General features: G+C 38.8%; 2 protein-coding genes across 2 annotated transcripts; both read left to right on the top strand.

The window, feature by feature from the left end:
* The first annotated feature begins 3,647 nt into the window (after window positions 1-3,647).
* On the top strand, window positions 3,648-5,562 carry szl (sizzled). The gene is made up of 4 exons (XM_042412495.1): window positions 3,648-4,164; window positions 4,339-4,505; window positions 4,663-4,755; window positions 4,874-5,562. The coding sequence occupies exons 1-4, from the start codon at window positions 3,881-3,883 to the stop codon at window positions 5,182-5,184; spliced, it is 855 nt and encodes a 284-aa protein (XP_042268429.1). The 5' UTR covers window positions 3,648-3,880; the 3' UTR covers window positions 5,185-5,562.
* Window positions 5,563-6,274: 712 nt separating this feature from the next.
* Window positions 6,275-8,482, top strand: LOC121897917 (prolactin-like). The gene is made up of 6 exons (XM_042412716.1): window positions 6,275-6,361; window positions 6,809-6,914; window positions 7,000-7,178; window positions 7,324-7,425; window positions 7,579-7,764; window positions 8,115-8,482. The coding sequence occupies exons 2-6, from the start codon at window positions 6,905-6,907 to the stop codon at window positions 8,322-8,324; spliced, it is 687 nt and encodes a 228-aa protein (XP_042268650.1). The 5' UTR covers window positions 6,275-6,361; window positions 6,809-6,904; the 3' UTR covers window positions 8,325-8,482.
* The last annotated feature ends 10,696 nt before the right edge of the window (window positions 8,483-19,178 follow it).

Below are 19,178 nucleotides of genomic sequence, written 5' to 3' on the forward strand. Positions count from 1 at the left end.
TGTGCTACAAGGGAGCCCATCTCAGACACCCCTTCCCCCCCTCCTTTTCTTCCCAAACACGCCTCTGTCTTTGATGTGTGTCTCAGGTGTTTGTTGCACTGTCCCACTCTGCTAGTGAAACTGTACTGTAAAGGGAACATAAACTCATACAGAATTTACATTATGCTTTTCAAATGATGTACAAACTATTACAAACTGACGTCTTCCCTGGCTGGATATTGGAGCATTGAGGCTGTACATGATGATGTCCTCAGGTGACACATTTTAAAGTTGGTCGATCGACGCTAACTTAATGACTGACCCTGCTCAGAATATTTGAAACATCCCATTCAGACTTGAATGTGGAATCAATCGGTAACTATGAGCCAAAAATCACCCTAATATCCCAGTTAAATTACCATTTTGTGCTGTTATAATAAGTTATTGAGTTATTCTGTTTTATGGAGCAGCTCCAAGATTTGTCTCCAAATGATAACTTTACATACAATCTACCATTTCTGCTGATAAGCTTAAGAGGATTTTTTCACAAATAAATGCTGACCTGTGCTATATTTCTTTTATAGTGCTAGATAAGTGATTAACATGAAGACACATATGACACAGTACAAGACCAGAACCAGAACCAGGAGAACCAGAACCAAACAAACAAACCAAAGCAAAAAAATAATAGAAAACACAATGTGTGCTATATTCGATGTGTTAGACTCAACAACTGTACTTAAGCATAATTTTGAGGTACTTTTACTTTATTTCCATTTTATGCTACTTCATACTTCCACTCCACTACATTTCAGAGGGAAATATTGTACTTTCATCTTCACTAGATGTATTTGACAGCTTTAGTTACTATTCAGATTAAGAGCTGACAATGGATAAAATAACAAATACAACAATACAACATTGTTAAAGATTAAACCAGTGGTTTCCAACTTTTTTGGCTTGTGATGTCTTACAAAAAGCAGTTCACATTTCAGATGTCTGTAAATTGTTAACAGCTGCACCAAATAGTGATTTTTCCCTCTTAACTTCTCACATGGTTTCATTTCAATAAATGTTCAAATGATCCAATATTTCACCAAAAGTGAAAGATTGGAGAAAAAGTCCAAAAACTGAAAACAGATTTGTGTATCAAACTTTGTTTTTTCTTCTTTCATCTCCCATCAATCATCTCACAACCCCTCAGATTTATCTGGTGACCCTTTGTAGGGGCCTGACCACTAGTTTGGGAACCACTGGACTAAACTAGTTTACTGTATATAAAGTAGTTCAAACTAGCTCCACCTCCAGCAGCTACAACAGTAACATGCTGGTTACACACTGATGCCTCAGTATTCATAATCTAATAATGTTATATTTAATAATATATCAGTCAGAGAGACGAAATACGTACTTTTACTTTAATACTTCAAGTACATTTTGCTGCTAATACTTATGTACTTAGGATTTTTCATGCAGGACTTTTACTTGTAAGTATTTTTTTACTTGGAGTATTTTTACATTGCTGTATTGGTACTTTTACTTAAGTAAAAAAATCTGAGTACTTCCTCCAGCACTGGCTATATTTTTAACATAATAAAGATTGTTATTTTATGGTGGATTTTCCATTTAAGCACAGGCACCAGTGCATGGTCTGTGAAACAATTTGGCAGTGCCGAGTCAGATGAGCTCAGTTGGAAGATGCAAAAAATGGAAATGGCTTGTTTTGTTGGTGCAAAAAACAGACTGATAATGGTGTGAAAAATATGTCCAGATATTTCACCTAAACTGTTGTGAATTTGAACAGGATTGTGTTCACTAACAAAGAAGCAAATTGCCAAGTTAAGTGAATATGCTGACTTTTCACGTGTAATGAGACACACAGTCAAGTCATGTTTTGGTCGAGTATACAACAAAACAGTTGACTTGGGTTGAACATTTATTGGTCTTTTTTTAAAGATTTTCATCTGCCTTTTTTAAAAGCCAAATCTATTTTGGTTGGGTTGTCTACTGGTCTGTTTGACAGACAGGTGCCTAACCATTCAGCTCATACTCTATCACCTCCACATTAACAGAGTCAGGGGTAGGCAACACATTACCAAGACAGACACGATGTCTACAGGGCAGCCATTAGGCCCAACAACAGGCCCCTGCTGGGCTACTGGCAGGGGGAGCTTGTTAAATATGTGGACCTATTGTTCTCCCAAATTGGTCTGTGACTCTAATTGTCCCCTCTTACGGTGTGTACTCGTCTACCCGCGCTGGAACCAGCCTCCACTCATCAGATCAGGCTGTAAAAGTTGGCTAAGCTGGGGCCGATGGAGGGCTCTGGCTGGCCACAGGAGTGTAGTCCTTGCTGGAAGCAGGGCTGGTACAAAGGCACAGAAATGGGAATAAAGCCAACCGGAATCGGCTTTACTTTGGTGTGTCTGTAGCCACAGTGACCATTGCAGGCTGGCTTAGATAGAGTCCTCTGATTCATGAGGGAAAGTCCTGAAAAGGCCCAGAGGCATCAGCCCCAGATACACATCTAAATCTGGAGACAGACGACATCCAAACAAATACGATGATACTGTAATGTGGTTCTATTGTTGGATTAAGAGGCCTAAGCACATGAGACAGGGAGAATGAGACAAATTAGCACTTTTGTCTGTGCCACCAGTCTGCATCTCAGGACGAGATCTCTGGTCTCTTGAATGGGATGTTGGCATGTCATGACTCTGTCTGACAACAGACTTTGCATGTTGTTCTGGTTATAGTAATAAATATTCAAATAAAATATTGGTTGTCACAAAATCTATATTTTTCAGTTCAAATGAAAGATCCTGATCAGAAAAAAATGTATGTATATGTCCTTTGGATAGGGAAAATGTCTCCGGCTGCAGCATCACACTGAATATGCGTGAACTCATTCTACACTGTATAACATAGATGCTAGTGTTTTCATGAGCGCCATATACAGTAGCTGGTGATGCTGAGTTTTCTTTGCTGTTTCTGCACCAAACAAAAAAAACAACAGAGGTGAGCTTATAGTATTTTGCATGTGGATCTGAGTTTGTGTTATTGGCAGATCAAAGCCAGGTGAGCCAGAAGAGACGAGGCTTTGCTAATGAGAACTGGAGGCTCTGCCGATGAAACCCTCCAATTAGGGAGCAGGGACACATGAAAGAGACTAACAATATGAAGGAGACTGCCTGTCTGTCTACAAAAACCTCAGATTTCTTTCTTTCATTCTGAAGGAACTTTCAGTGATGCAGGTTGTCAACCTCAGCTTCATTTGCCTTTCATCATTTTAACTTTTCACTTATTGTTTTTAAAGCACAAATTCAAAGCAGTTTTAATAAAGGAAGTGGACAAAACTGAAAATTAAAATATTCACTTTTTGAGGTGATTGAATCACTATTGCAAACTGCAAAGATCACAAGGTTGCGTGCCAAGTAGCCGTGTACACTTTCTACACCTAAAGTTTTTCATCCTTCTTTCAAGAAATATTCAAATTTTTTTGACCTCCTGGATTATGAAAGCAAATGAAGAACATTTAACCTTGTGTGACTGGGATTCACTCAGTGAAAGGTGGGTTGTGATTGCCCATTGTCCCCCCTCCCTACTCACCCTCACACACACCCTCCATCTGCTTACTACCCCCCCCCCCCCCCCCCCCCCCCCCCCCCCTTGTCTGCAGTCATCACAAAACAAGCCGTTGTCTCCAAACACATCGTCTCTGCGTCTTTGATAGGTAGTTGATAACAGACATACAGACTGATGGGGCTGGCTGACCTTGCTGTATATAAAGTGAGCAGCAGCAGTTGCAAAGCCAGTTGAAGACAGGAGAGACTTCTGCCAGCAACCTCAGTGAGAACTCATCTATCTTCCTTGTGGACTCTGGATTTTGCAAAACATTATAATGGCTCAGGTGATCATCACTGTGGCTCTCCTGGCTATGGCATGTCCTTCAATGGCATTTGACATGGGTCAATCCACTCGTTGCGTCACAATCCCTAACAAGATGAAGGTGTGCAAAGATGTCGGATATTCTGAGATGCGGCTGCCCAACTTTTTGGGCCACAGTAACCTGGAAGGTGAGGTGGTGCCACGCTCGGAGGACTGGAGACCCTTGTTGCAGACAGGCTGCCACCCCCAGGCCCAGGCCTTCCTCTGCTCCCTCATTGCTCCTGTCTGTCTTGACACGTAAGGAGATTTTATATTTCTTGTCCTTTTTACTGTCTTTGTAGTTTATTCTCTTTTGAATACTTATTTCTCTACAAATTTGTAAAACAAAATACCCTGTCTGTTTTAAACTTTGTTTTTATCACTTTTACAGTAACTTTGCATTCATCGTGTAACATTTTGACTTTCTTTCAGTTTTATCCAGCCCTGCCGTAGTCTGTGTGTGGCAGTCAGGGACAGCTGTGCCCCGGTGCTCGCCTGCCAGGGTCACCCATGGCCTGAGGCACTTGACTGTGACCGCTTCCCTGCCGAGGAAGACATGTGCCTTTCTCCCCTTGCAAAATTCAGCCACTTTGCCAAAGGTAAAGACCACAGACTAATTTTTAGAATGCTATTTTAGTTAGCTGTTTGTCATCCCATTGGCAGAATAGACTACCATGAGCTTGCTGTTTTTTGGTTTACTATAATTACTGCAAGTGCCCTGCAGTTAAATTAAATTATGTTTAATTTTCATCACAGACTTGCCCAAACCGGCCTGCCAAAACTGTCCTTCTGTGGAAGAGGCTCCTGCAATGAAAACAGTCCTGGATGCTTTTTGCCAGCATGACTTTGGTAAGATTCAGATTTTTTTTTTTTTGTAAAAGCTGTGGTACGTTGATTTGCATCAAGTCATGGTTGTGTTTAATTTTCCAAACCAGATGATTCATTTCTTTTTTTCTCTTCTCTACAGCTGTGACTGCCAAACTTCATCGTCGTCGCCTACCCATGGGAGAGCCAGAATTTGAGGTAGAGGGCCGGGTGGAATTTATCCGCCAGGGGCCTCTGCTGCCTTATGACACCCAGCACCTCCTCCAACAGTGGCTCCTCATCAACCTTCGCTGTGCTAATGCCCTTGTGCGCCCCGGACGAGCACAGCTTTATGTACTAACTGGCTCTGTGCAGCCTGACGGCACCCTTGCTCTCACCCGACTATTCCCTTGGCACAAAAAGGATGCAAACATTGCTGTGGCCACTCGCAAGTGGAAACATCATAGATGTTGAATGGACTTACATTTAAATACTGGAGCTCTGAATCTGTGATTGAAGTGTAGCATTGCATAAGAAGAACCTTCTTGTATGATTCTACACTTCAGACACACAAGATTTGAGACAAAATCAAACAGAAATTTTGAGATGGAGAGTTTCTCGGCTTTGGGTGTTAATGGAAATTTGAAAAGTAGGCTAAATAGAAATGAATATAAGAACGGAGCTGGACTCGGACATCAATACCCTTTGCTTCCTTCAGCTCACCATCTCATCTCTGCTCTTACAGCACACAGTAATAGAATGCACTCAAACATGTACATAGTATTAATAAATGTAAAGTGATTGTATATTCTATTTTCTATAAGGATATGGTTGTATTTATGACATCTTTTTGTACGTTGTGGAAAAAGATGACAATAAAATATTTGTTCTGTAAAATTATACTTGATTGGTATTTGTGATGCTTGACTGCAACCATTTTGTTGATCATACAGCTTAGCATTTTATAGCCTGGAATAATTTAGTTTGTTGCAAGTAGTAATCACAATGAAACCTTTGGGTTGCCTTCATTACTCAATCCTCATATAGCCACAAGGTGGCACACTTACAAAGATGCAGAGGGCCTCTTTACTGTTGGGGTGCCATGCCTTTCCTCATTGCAAATTTTGAAAGACCATTTATAATGAAATATAAAAACAAAGCATGCATACATGTCCATGGGGATTTTTTTACTCATTCTGTTTAAAAACTTCACTTTATAAGGTTTTGCATTGTTTTAACAAATTGGTTGTTCCATAATGCTGAAAGTGGCTTTAGTATAAGAAGTCAAACTGTTCAGAGTGACTCACGACTCTATTCACAGTAGATGGCCTGTGGTATTGCCCGTACTGTGTAGAGCTAATGAGAAGATGAATCACTCACTTTACATTTGAATAGACTTGTTTTCACTATCAGGCTGAACAGACCTTCACTAGCTAGGGTTGCTGAACAAGGAGCTGATTCAATACATTTTTGTGACGCTATTTAGTTTCGATGCTCTTAACAGGCGATGGGCTGTCTTGTAGTATGAAATAAATACATAATGATTTTAAGTGATGTGAATATTATTAGTTGCCCCACCAAGCACTAATTATCTTCCATGTATGAGTTTGTTTTATGGTTCATCTCTTCCCTTGAGGACAGCTGATTAGCGGTGAGTAGCATTGAAGTCATAGAAACATTTTTCCATATAGAGTAATAACACTATAATTTATCACATTTTTATCAACTAATAAAGCATGAGAAATATATTACTACTTTATAAAGATAGGTTATTTCAAACTAAAGTTGAATATGGACAGTTGGATAGTGCATTTACTTTTGTAGCTGATTTTTTTTTTATTTCTTATTACAATTAAAAGAAGCATATTTTGACAACAGCTTAGCACAGCAAAATATAAGTTTTTCAATATCCCATACACAAATATGCATTGTTACCTTCGATAGACAAATTGCCTAAGCCAATCTACAGTGTGTAGTTCATTTTCTGCCTGGGCTAGTTTTGTCTGCACTTGGCTGAGCAGATTACTAAATGAAGCATGACAGGCAAAGAGAAAAATCATGTTTTTTTTCCCCTTTATAAATCAATTTGCTTAATCAGCAACGTCATCATTGTACGAGTTAGACCTCATAAGAGTAGCTCTGGTGGTAAAAGAACTCTACTAGTCATCTGCTGCTCCACCACAAGAAAGGAACCATGAAAATGGGTAAGATAAAAAAAATCTAATACAAAGTTTTTATTTATTTGTGAAGTGAGAATGTATTTAGTGACTTTAAGTTTTTTTTCCTCAGTTTGGTTTACTGTCCTTATACTGGTGCACCTGGAGCTTTACATGAGAGTTGGCACTGCACCAATCTGTGCCTATGGACCGGCTGGATGCCATGTTCCTTCCTTGGCAGATCTCTTTGACAGGGTCATACAACAGTCCTCCAGAATGCATGGGATCTCCAGTGATCTGCACTCTGAATTTGTGAGTCCTTTCTTTCGGGCCTGACATTGATCATCCATCACCATCCATCACCCTTCGTCCACAACTGTCATCAATCACCTTTGTTTGAGTTGGCTATTTTTGAGCTCTGATATCGCTGTGTGTGATATGTTTGTCTTCTACGCAGGAGCAATATTTCTTTCCCAGCAAGAACCTCATAGGAAAACGTAAGTGCCACACATACGGCATACTAACACCTGATGACAAAGAGAATGCACAGAGGCTAGGAGTGAGTATTCATGTTATTAATATTACATATGGTTGTGGCTATTCATACAAAATGTTTAACAGTTAAAGACAGACAGATTTTTTTTTTGGGGGGGGGGTTAGAATTGAAATCTTCTTTACAGCTTAGTTATTTAAGCTATTCTTTCATGTGCAGCGAGAAGAATTGACAGAGGTGATCCTAAGGCTGCTGGGGGCTTGGGGTGACCCCTTGTCACAACTCCACCAGAGCATGTCTCAGGATCAGAATCAAGACTTCAACCACTACAGCTCCAACAAGGCACTGGAGATTAGTGATATGGTGCACGAGCTGAGGGATGGAGTGGCAAAAATGGCAGAGAAGGTAAGGGTCCACTTATGACTGCTGAGCTTGTAGATGTGGTGGGTGTGTGGTAATATCTAATACTAATTGTATTCATTGTCATTTAAAGAAAAAATATTTAAAAGGCTGGATTAATATATTGAATGTGTTTACTTATTCGCAATGCAGTTAGAATTTCTCTCTTTGTATTCACTGCAAAATCTGAGGCAAATTAGCTAATGTTTAATGTTTACTGGGAGTAAGTATAGAATTGAATTACAGCAAATTTTCACAATGTTTATGTATTAATTTTAGGTTTGTATTTCTTCCATTTACATCACCTGTATGCATTCCCTGAAAGAATTTGTTAAATTTTATCCTGTCCACCTCAGATGAAGCTACAAGGAGTGCTTGGTAACACTGTGGGTTACATCTCTTCTGAGAGTCTGGTCCCCTCCTCTGCCTTTTCCTTCTACAAACGAGGAGAACTCAACTCCGTTGACCATAACGACCTGCTTTACTGCTTCCGGAGAGACTCTAACAAAGTCAAAAATTATCTCCGTATCCTGAAATGCACCACTCTTCCTGAACTGGACTGTTAACTATGATAGCGTTGTTAATTATGATATCATTTGCTTGTAACTACACTTCATGTGCTTGTATTCATTATAATGCATTTCATGTGTATATTTTCTGTAGAGGACTGCATGCACCTGTGTGAGTGAATATAATTGTCAGAGGTAATCAAAACAAATTTTCTTTTAAGCACTGATCATAAAAAGGTTAAAAATAAAAAAATAAGTAAACCATTATCTTTTCTGGTCATCTTAATGGATTGTCTGGTGCACATTCATTGTATTTAAAGAAATGGAAAATGGTGTTCTTTAACATTTAAATGGTTTTGTTCTAGCAGGCCTAACAGTAAAAATAAGCAATGTGGAAGTCAGCATTCATTGAAACACTTTATTTACAGTTGATCTAGGCATTCAAGATCAGGAAAAAAAAACTATTTACAAAATATACCAAGTAAAATTTGATTTAAAAAAGGATTTGGATTATGAGCAGAGTATTAGTGTAAAGCTTACCAAAACATAGAAGATAAAAAAAAAGTCTGATAATGCAGTAAATGGAGCGACTCATTTGTCCTTTTAAGCGATTGAAATTACAAACGAAGAATCTTTCTTGGAAAGACTTGTCAGTGTAATAACCATGAAATTGCTTACTGAGGCCAGTGAAACGCAATAAGATGATTGACTAAGCAGTTGAACCTCATTACATTTATGACGCAACAAAGCAGTTACATGCATTGAAAGAAAAGTTAATATTGTCATTGTTAGTCTTCACAGTATTCCATCCACACAATGTTGACACTCTCTCAGTCCTGTAGCTTTTTAAAGCTGTTTGTGGATGTTAGAGTCTCTGGTAAACTTTCCGCTCATTGCAACCTCATGTGTCTCTGGCATTCTTCTGTAGTGGCGATTTATCTGACTTTGCATCAGTGTGATTCTGTGATGGTTCTTCCTCCTCCTGAGCAAGACCCCGGGCCATGAGCTCATCCATTGGGGAGCGAGTGTTATGAACCTCCTTCTCCTTACAGTTCCTCCACTTCATTCTGCGGTTCTGGAACCAGATCTTGACCTATAGCATCAGGAGAGTGGATAGGCATTTTAGTTTAATCTGTGTAGTTCATTAGTTTTTAGCTAAACTAGTGGTGTGGCTCTAGGGATGGCAATGTTGGTTTGTCAGTCCACTGCTGTGGTCCAGACTGAAATATCTACTATTTGATGGAATGCCATAAAGTATTGTATAGACATTCGTGTTCCCCAGAAGATGAAGCCTGCTGACTTTGATGATCCTGCAGTGCCACCACTAGGTTCACATTTGTGGTTTTATGTGACATGTCTTGACAACAATTGGGTTGATTGCCATGAAATGTGGTACAGATGTTTCAGGATGATTGCTAACTTTTCCTGTAGCGCCACCTTCAGGTCAATTTTTTAACTTGTACTTGTAATACTTTGGTATATGACTGAATACCTGCAAAACTAATGACATTCCCATCAGCCTCTGCTGCACTTTGTGATTAGTGCTAACTTGCAAAAGTCTGTGACATTGGTGAACAGGGTAGATATTATACATGCTTTGTCATGTCACCATGTCAGCATTGTCATTGTGAGCATGTTAGCATGCTGACACATTAGCTCAAAGCACCAAAGTATAGCCACACAGTACTGTACTGTGGCTGTAGTCTTGTTAAGCAAGTATTTATGTGTTTTTGTAGACTTTCAGTCATACACTCAGATATATTGAAATACAATAATCTACTAATAAATAATCAGATATATTAGAGGCTGAACAGAGTTATCACAGCCAATTGTTCACTGAGTGGGTTGGATTTTAAGCTGTTGGGATTTTGGTTCCTTTGACAAGGCTTGCAGTTTCTGAAGGAGAGGAGTTTGGCTGTTACTTAACCATGCAACCCTGGGCACCTTTAAGCTATTAAAGGAAATATTTCTCACTTCCATGTGCCTCAAAAGTACACAGGACCTTTTAGGATCAGAGATTACATAGTCAAAAATTAAGTAATTCATACTTGATTACCTGTGACTCCTTGAGACTGAGATCAGCTGCCAGTTTGTTCCTATCTGTCTTGCTGATGTACTTCTGTCTTCGAAAAGTTTTTTCCAGCTCCTTCCGTTGTTCCTCAGAAAACACAGCCCTCCTAAGGATCCCTCTGCGTGATTTAGGACTTATATCTGCAGACCACATTCGAATATTTGCTCCCTCTGAAACATAAATTGAAAAGATATATATTAATGTTGGTGTGATGACCCAAGCTACTATGCCAACATCTTGATTGATCGATTTTCTCTCTGGCCCATGTGCAAGTTGTTACAATCCTAAAATCAAGTGTAGCTTAATTGAAAACAAGTAAAGAGGGTACAAATGGAGGCACAAAAGCACAAAATCAGATTCTGTCCACAATCAATATGTAGTTTACCAACCATACCACATTTCCTACCTTTTCAACTCAAGATCATGCCTGTATTTGTCACACTCACTTTATCACTCACTTTCAATCTTTTTTTTCTTTCCATTTGTCCAATTTAACAAACTGGGGGTGACTAAAGAGAATAGAAAGCCATTTCATCTGAGAAAAAAAGGATTTGGTGAACTGTGAGGAACAATCCCACGCTGCTTCACTCACAGGTGCACGCACAACAAAAGTCAAGTGGAACAATTTATCCAATCCATTCAACGTTGCCTTTTTAATCTGTACGACAAATCTGCACATAGACCACCTCTAGGGAGCACATAACAGGTTTGGACATGCTTCTCACTTCTCTATTGGGACTCAATGGCTTTCACTTAAATAGCTGATTACCAGGTCATTCCTGGGCAACGTGTGTGTCTACCCTAGTGGGCCAACTATAGAGCCCTGCGGGACACCAACAATAGAGCTGTTCAATGGAAATGCCATTACTCGATGGCTCAGTGGCCCAACACTAAATCTTTTCACTTGCAGGTATGAAGGCAGTTTGTATGTGAAGATGAGCTCGAATAAGTCTATAAAAGTCACTTTTATTGAATGCTTTATGTCCTAGTCAAGAGGTCTCCAATGGGGAGGAATGAGAGTTGAAGGACAGGAGAAAGGAGGGGGGTCGGTGAACCAAGCTCTTTAGCCACACAATGGCTGGGGGATGTTCCTGGTCCAGCCCTCTTCTGCAGAGAAATGGGCAACTTTTTTGTGCTTAGCGGAGTTCATTGCTGCAGTGAAAAATTGCAGTGAGGTCGCGTGTGGATGGTGGAGTGAAAGTGCCAATTGGTCACGGCCAGACTTGGCATTGTTGTGTTGCTGGGCACTGTGGGAAAGTGTCAACCTACCAAGAGGACTCAAGGGACCGGTGGGATGAGGGCTTTCTGATTTGTGCTATTTTCAACAACTCTTGACAGGCATCATAGGATGCAGCAACTAATAACTTCCAATTGCTTTGGGACAATGCCAAAACAAGACAACTGCTAGTCTTGATTAATACTAAAAGAGTACTAGAAAGCACTACTACTCTATACAAGTCCAAAATTATATATTTAAAGCGTAATTAATTCTAAAATTTAAGCATTTCAGGTGCAATATGACTCTGTTGGATGTTTTCAAATGCAGCCTGAAAATTAAACTGAAACTGTTGGAATTCACAACTAAACATATTAATATGCTGAGGGAGTACTAAGCTTTGAAACAATCTGCCTTACTCAGCGCTAAGAATCCACACCTGGTAATTATAATCTTAATATGACAGAGGACAAGATGTTTATTAGCTCTGCATATTTGTGCTAGAAAAAGTGTGAATTTGCAAGTACAAAATAGGGGGCCCCAGGGACTCTTAAAAGCCTTGCAACCCACCCCTCTTCCCCGTCCTAAACAGCCGTGAATGCTTATGAATAGAGCTGTGCAGAGTTGAGCGGAGAATTAGCTCTTTGGCATTGCATCAGTAATTAGCTGTGGAGAGCATGGGAGACCCTGCTGCTAATGCTTAGAGAGTAGCTGAGGCATTGCTGATGAGGCATAAAACACTCACTGGAGAAGACAGGAGGGGGGCTGGACCCTCCGCAGCATGCCAGCAGATACTGTGGGCTCCGTAGGAAAACACTACTCAGCACACCTGCACAGAGAGATAAGTACAGTCAGATATGGTCACGTGGTAGCCAGGTGTGATAGGTATAATCCACAATGGTGTATACCTGGATTACTGCCAACTTCTAAGGGAATTTGGAGTCTTACTAATTTTTATAGTGTTGTTTCCTTTTCTATCTGTATTTTTACAGCAGTACTAAGCTTCAAGTGATGCACACAGATGAACCCTCAACTGTTTTATTTGATATTATATTTTAACAATAATAATAATTTTATTAGAAAAATTTGAAAACTACCTATCTAAGAGACAGAATCTATTTACTAATTAGGTCTGAAAATGAATTACTTAAATAATATTTGGGCAATATTAATTAACATTTCATTATTGGAAATTTCACATAACTTTAAAATGTGCATATGTTCTAAATCATAAATCTAAATCATTACATTTAGCTTTGCTCCAAATTTGCAAAGTATTTCCTGTCATTGTTATTGTTTATCAAGACTGGGAGAATCTGATCTGTTATGAAATATAAAAGTTATAAAATGTTATTTGCTACTAATTTTCTTTCATATTTCAAATTAAATGTCTTTAAATTCTTGTTAAATTTAAAAGCCCCCAATCATTTCAAAAATCAAATTTCGTAAAATTCTTATTTTAGTGAGGGAGACTGGCCCATCAACCATTTAAACAGTTTACACAAACCTACAGTATATTAACATTTGAAAATATAGTTCATAATTTAAGTTATGGAACTGAATGATGAATTACTTTTCAACATTTTCCTGTGATTCCTTATACTGAATATTTACTGTATATATTCTATAAATTGTTTTATGCAAGCTATACAGTAATATGTTTTTTTGCTAATGATTAATCTGAGGGGTTCCTTGTCCAGCTCCAGACAGCCCTGGATACATATGAAAATGTACACTATGTATTTTATCAGGTTCATTTACAAGTGAGACCTCTTGATTGTGTCCATTTATATATTTATGCACTGATGCTGCATGAATTTTCTGAGTCCTTGTTGTCGAATGTATTTGGTATCATGGAGCGGAAGTAAATTTATTATTGGTGTTGACTTTTTCTGTATGCTATGTTAGCTTGATCCACAAATGTAAGCTGATAAATATGAGCATTTTTTGATCGCAATTATCTCTTGGGGCCTGTAGGATCTATTTATAATTTTATGTATGCAGTGTTGATAAGGTAGAGATAAATTTGATTATTGATATACATTGATGTAGTGTTTGCCCATTGGAGTTTTGTGAGGTCTTGTTATATTTATTATGAAGGGTTCTATTCCTTTATTGATGCTGATTGTTCATACCAATGCCATGCCATGTAAATATATCCCTACAGGTTCATCTTTTTTGATAATGCATTTTATCCTTTGGGGTCTTCAGCATTTATTTTGTAGTAATCAACCCATTTAATTTTTTTAGGTACATTTATGATTGTCACTATACAGACTTTTCTAGCTCCATGTAAGATATTGGAGACTGTTATATAATTAATTGATGTTTGGTATTTATACCTTCCTATTGCAAGTGGGGAATGTGATTGGTTGCAGGCTTACAGCCACTCCCTATTTAAGATGGCTTTTTATTGTCACAAACTATTTGCCTGATGATGGTCTAGCGCCAAAACATTGCAAATAAATGTATCATTGCAAGTTAGACAGTGTGCTACAGTGCGCATAATATAACACGTAATTTAAGTTATAAAAGAGGCTAAAGTTTTTCCTTACTTTAGTAGTATACAGTAATATTTGCTCGGAACTTTTGCAATAGCAAAGCATGGACATTTCAATTATTAATATTTCTTGATTTTGATCAATTATTAATAGTTTTAAAAAAATCTGTTAATTTATGGCAGTGAATCAGTGACTCCTACCAATGAAATGTGACATCTCTTAAAGGCAAATATGCTTATAATCTACCAAATTGAATTTAAGACCTATAAATTACTTCAAGCTTAAAAATGGAGAATGTTTATCATTTATATTTATCATTTACATATTTGTAATATAAAGTGTTGGAAAGAAAAAATAAAATATATTTTTAGAAGAAAATACCGCAATGCAAAACATCTGAACATGCTGTCATTGTGTAAATTTGTAGCTTCACACATTTAAGACCTTTGACATAATCTGAAAATTTGCTATTTCTTTAAAAAGTCAATCTTAATAAAATCATCTGTTTACCTGAGTGTGGCAGAAGTGGTCCTCCTAAGTCTTTCACCGACTGTGGACCGTGGGCCTGGCTTTGGTAGGCTCCATGCTCAGGACCCCAGGTTCTCCTGGGACGTTCACATGTTGCTCGTATCATGTGTCCACCTGCCACCCCTTCTGGATGGGCTGAAGATGTCTGTGACTGCAGCAGATTGTCAATAAGAAAACTCTTTCCTGAGCTCCCGAAGCCCGGTAAAGCAGGAGGAGAACCAGCCATATTCCTCCTCGAGCAGCTCTGAACTGAGACCATCCTGTTCACACAGTGACCCGAACACTTGAGTTCCCTCTTCAGCAGGCACAGCTTAGTGACACTAAAAACTCTTTTAATCCCTTCTTGAGTGACCAGGCCAACTTCATTAAACTCTGAGGAAAACAAAGGTTCTCTGCTCTTCCTCTTTCGGGCCTACACTTTGCTACAGGGCTGTGTCGTGATTGGCTGAGAGGCTCTAATGTGCTTCTCAATTCAGATAAGGCTGGGGTCCTTTCTGGAGGGGCAGAAGGTGGGTCTGGCTCATTCATTATGTCAACTAGCCTATTAAATGATAGACATCAGAGACAATGAACTGCTGGCCAAAGTTTAACATGCACCAAACAGTCTTCTCCAGTAGTAAATAGTTTTCTCTTTTCTCCAGCCTCCCTCAGAGCTTCATTGTGCTTCATACAAACCCCCGAGCAGTTCATTTGCAATGGGCTTTTTTCTGTTTCATTTTAGACACTCTGCTCTGTGAGCGTTGTCTTGATTGCAAAATGATTTAAAATAAGTCAAGTAAATAATGTTGACAAAGTGATATAATCAAAGTGATACATGCAGAGCATTTCTCATTCAAATGGCCAAAAGCTCGGGTGAAAAAACAACTTTTGGTCTGTTTTTAAATGAAATATTCCTCCTTTTACATTTCCTCCCCCTACCATGCCCCTAAAGATTTAATTCAAATGTAATTTTGATGTCATTTGAAATAATTTGTTATTGTATTGTATTTATTGGGACGATGTACAGTTTTAAGCATGAATGTTAACATTTGATGTACTGCACCAGAGTTAGCTTAAACTTATTTTCATCTGCAGTCCCTTACAATTAAAGCATAAAACAGCACAATAACACACATTACATTAAGAACATTACATTAAAATCATATACTAAAAATATATTTCAATATATAAAATCAAACACCACTTGATGCGACTGTGCTTCATTTGCTACTTAGGCTGGGAAAATGAACAATGTAAAATGAATATTGTGTCTCTAGAAAAGTGACAGGATTACTGTACTTAAAAAAACACCATATCATGGACAAGTGAAGTTCTATTAAAATAGAATAGAATATACAATATGCAAGGCATATAGAACTAAAGACCTCCTTCCTGCCTGTTACTTGTTCAGTTTTGGTCATTTTAGCATTCTAATTTGCGTGCCAATCAGTCAAAACACTTTACATATACAAAGGGGTTAATGTCCTGGTAAGATTCAGTTCTAGGTCAGCAGAGAGAGAGCCAGTGGCACAACCACTAAATTTTTTATAGTGCCAGTCTCCAGTAGGAGGGTATACATCATGCTGCATGTTTGAAGGTTGAAACTGTAATATAAAAATGGTCACACGAACACACACGCACATGCATGTAGTGATGTTTTGATGTAAACACATCCAATGAGAGGCTTGTGTAACCTTTCACACTGCAACTAATGATCCTCAACATCATAATAGAAAGACCAACAAGAGGGGCGACAGACCAAGAGTTTAGGCACAGTAAACAGGCATATCCACACTAGTCAGGGGATTTGGGGGGGGGCGGCGGCAAGGAGCTCCAGTCTGCGCGTGTAGATACCTCATGCTGAGCATGGAAATTGGCCCAGACAGCTCGGCCTATTGTGTGATGGCCAGGGAGCCAAAGGTTGCTTGTAATCAAATTTGAGGTTTTATTCCTCAGACTGGTGGAGAAGGCATAGCGCTCTGTCACACGATGAGTGTTAGCAAGTCTGTGTGCGATATCTACTTTTGTATAGTGAATGTGTGTTAACATGCTCCACATAGATAGTCCCCCAAGGCTTTTTGTTTGGTGGAGAGTCATTTATTTTTTGACACACAGAGAGAAAACAGGAGGGAATCCCACACTGCTCTCTAGTGTTATTAACTGTATTTGTTTATTCTTTGGAGGGATCCTGATTACAGTCAAGGTATGTTTTGTGTGATAACATTTTATTTATACAGTTCTTTACCCCTAAATTAGCACTTGAGCAGAAAATATTAAACTGTGGCAATTTTAAAAGTTACGAGTGCCTCAGAACTCATGGTGACTCTCCTTAGAAATTCATGTATTCCTGTTAAAATCATATAGGCTATTTCTGTGTCCATTGAAATTTTGGCTGGAACCAATCTCACACGACTTTAAAAGGCATTGCTAAGAGCGTATCGTCATTAAGATTCACCACTTCGTAATTAGCCAGATTCCAATAGAGCTCTCCAGGAGAGGGAGGTATAATTAGGCTATTCTTAAACAGTAGGTCTTGGAAACACCCTGCAGCAAGTTCATGTGAATTTATTTGATGTCCATCTCTTTTAAGAAATGGAGGGAAAAAACAGGGTTCCCTTCATTCAGAATCCTCACAATGGCCCTGTTGAAAGCTAGCACTCTGCAGACCGGCTGAGATCCCTTTTCTCTCCTTTTTAACCCCACTAAAGCTCTTAAAAAGATACCGGCCCATTGCACACGCAATTGATATTCCACCACTCGAACTTAATATCGTGAATGGAGGGCCAGGCTCCATGAATCAGGAAGACAATGCGCTTAGCTTAGCAGCAAACTGGCACTTTGTGTGCGGTGTCTGTGTCCCAGAGGAGGAAGTTTCTAATGTGAGCCTCACAATTGTGTGTCTATAGAGTTCTAATGAGCTTCTGTGTGCTGAGTGAATGGCTGCAGGCTATTCACCGTGAGGGCCCAATGAGCCAGCTCACTGCACACATTCACAATAGGATCCAGGGGGAATGGGAGTGGCTGTGTGGACCAACTGGACTACATGGACAGTCTATAAAAGATCAACATACATATAATCATGTTTCGACTAAGAGTACGTCTACATTGAGCCAATTACATCTAAAAACACATCTTATCGTCTCATTTCAGCCCCCTGTCCACACTAAGCTGACAAACTCTACAGTGGATAAATGTTAAAATGCCAGCTTGGCGTTTTAGTGCGTACAGAGAAAATCAAGCTTTTGCAAAACAATGACGTAAGCCCATCTGTGGGGTTGTGTGAGGAAACACGTCAGAGTCAGGGTTAGTTTTAGAAGAATTTCATTCGCTATCCCTGACTGTCCGTGACACTGTAAAACTCCAGGTCAACATTGGTGTGACAAAGCGTGAATAAAGACTGCGTATCATGAGCTTCACAAAGCTACTTCTTGTTGCTCCACTGCCATTTGAAAACTGCATGTAACCAAAGCCAGTATAAAAAGACACATAACCTTATAAAAGGGACACAAAACTCAACCATATTAAATGAAAAATCTCTCACATTTTTCTCTACATTTTGATTGCCAAACAATAATTTTCTGTCTGTCACAATGTCAAACGTGGTGGTGGATATGTATGTAATGGGCAGTCATATCTTTCATTTGGTTTTGTAATGTGCAAAAATTTTTAAAGAAATAAATACTCTTTATGGTACAGTGTTCCATTAGATACTCCATGTGATGTATTTTAAGAAGACATTGCCACCGTACTACATACTTCTCAACAAATCCAAAAGAGGCGTCATTACCATCAGCATAAAAATAAACCCTCTCTTGGCCCAACTAATTATCCAGACTAAATATCATTTAGTCTTTGAAGGATAACCTGGAGTACAAAGTCTATTTTCTCCTATTTTTTCTTTCTATTCTGTCAGTCTTTGTTGCAGCAACTTTTTGTTGCCTGCATCTCAGGTCATCAAATATTTAGGTCTGGGATGGTCCAAGGGTGACACTGCCTGCCTGACCTCAGTACTGCTCCACTCTGATGAGACAATCACTGCAATTCACTGCCATGCACACAAGATGGCACTGAGAGAATGAAGGCCTCCTGTGTTTCAGGAAGGGTGGATGAAATGATAAAGCTTTATCTAGCTTCTGGAAATCTGGTCATTTTTGGTACTTTATTTTTTTTTAATCAGCTACTTATTTTATGTGCATACATATCTTCTTGCAGTTGTTTCTATGGATTGCTCGTCAGTTTGTAAGTCTAAGAATTGAAGTTTTTTGTGCTGTTGTACTTCTTATGAGTCATCTTATCAGAATAGGAGCATCAAATGCTTGGAAACTATATCTATAATAACTGTGGTGAAAGCTTTTTTTTAATCATATTTTTCATATTTATCTTGCTTTTTAAATGAATCATAATAAGTCAGAGCGCTGTGAATGAATATTAAACACATTATTGAGCAGACAAATGCAATGAATCATTAGAGCGCACAGTTTTTGATATGACTCATGAATGTCAGATGTGAAAGACAGGCAAGGTCACTATAATAAGGAATTATGCAACAAATGAATCCCAGGAGAGCTCTGAGGGAACAAGAAGGCCAGTTTCTCTGCTGTTCGTTTAAATCCTGG

Source organism: Thunnus maccoyii, chromosome 5, assembly GCF_910596095.1.
Source record: "Thunnus maccoyii chromosome 5, fThuMac1.1, whole genome shotgun sequence".
Taxonomy (NCBI): domain Eukaryota; kingdom Metazoa; phylum Chordata; class Actinopteri; order Scombriformes; family Scombridae; genus Thunnus; species Thunnus maccoyii.

What these genes read in the sequence shown, in the direction of transcription:
- LOC121897917 (XM_042412716.1), top strand. An exon ending in GTGATCTGCACTCTGAATTT is followed by an intron (nt 7,179 to 7,323) that starts GTGAGTCCTTTC and finishes TCTTCTACGCAG; the next exon opens with GAGCAATATTTCTTTCCCAG. An exon ending in AGAATGCACAGAGGCTAGGA is followed by an intron (nt 7,426 to 7,578) that starts GTGAGTATTCAT and finishes TTTCATGTGCAG; the next exon opens with CGAGAAGAATTGACAGAGGT.
- szl (XM_042412495.1), top strand. Translation starts at nt 3,881, where the DNA reads ATGGCTCAGGTGATCATCACTGTGGCTCTCCTGGCTATGGCATGTCCT. An exon ending in ATTCAGCCACTTTGCCAAAG is followed by an intron (nt 4,506 to 4,662) that starts GTAAAGACCACA and finishes TTTTCATCACAG; the next exon opens with ACTTGCCCAAACCGGCCTGC. An exon ending in TTTTTGCCAGCATGACTTTG is followed by an intron (nt 4,756 to 4,873) that starts GTAAGATTCAGA and finishes TCTTCTCTACAG; the next exon opens with CTGTGACTGCCAAACTTCAT.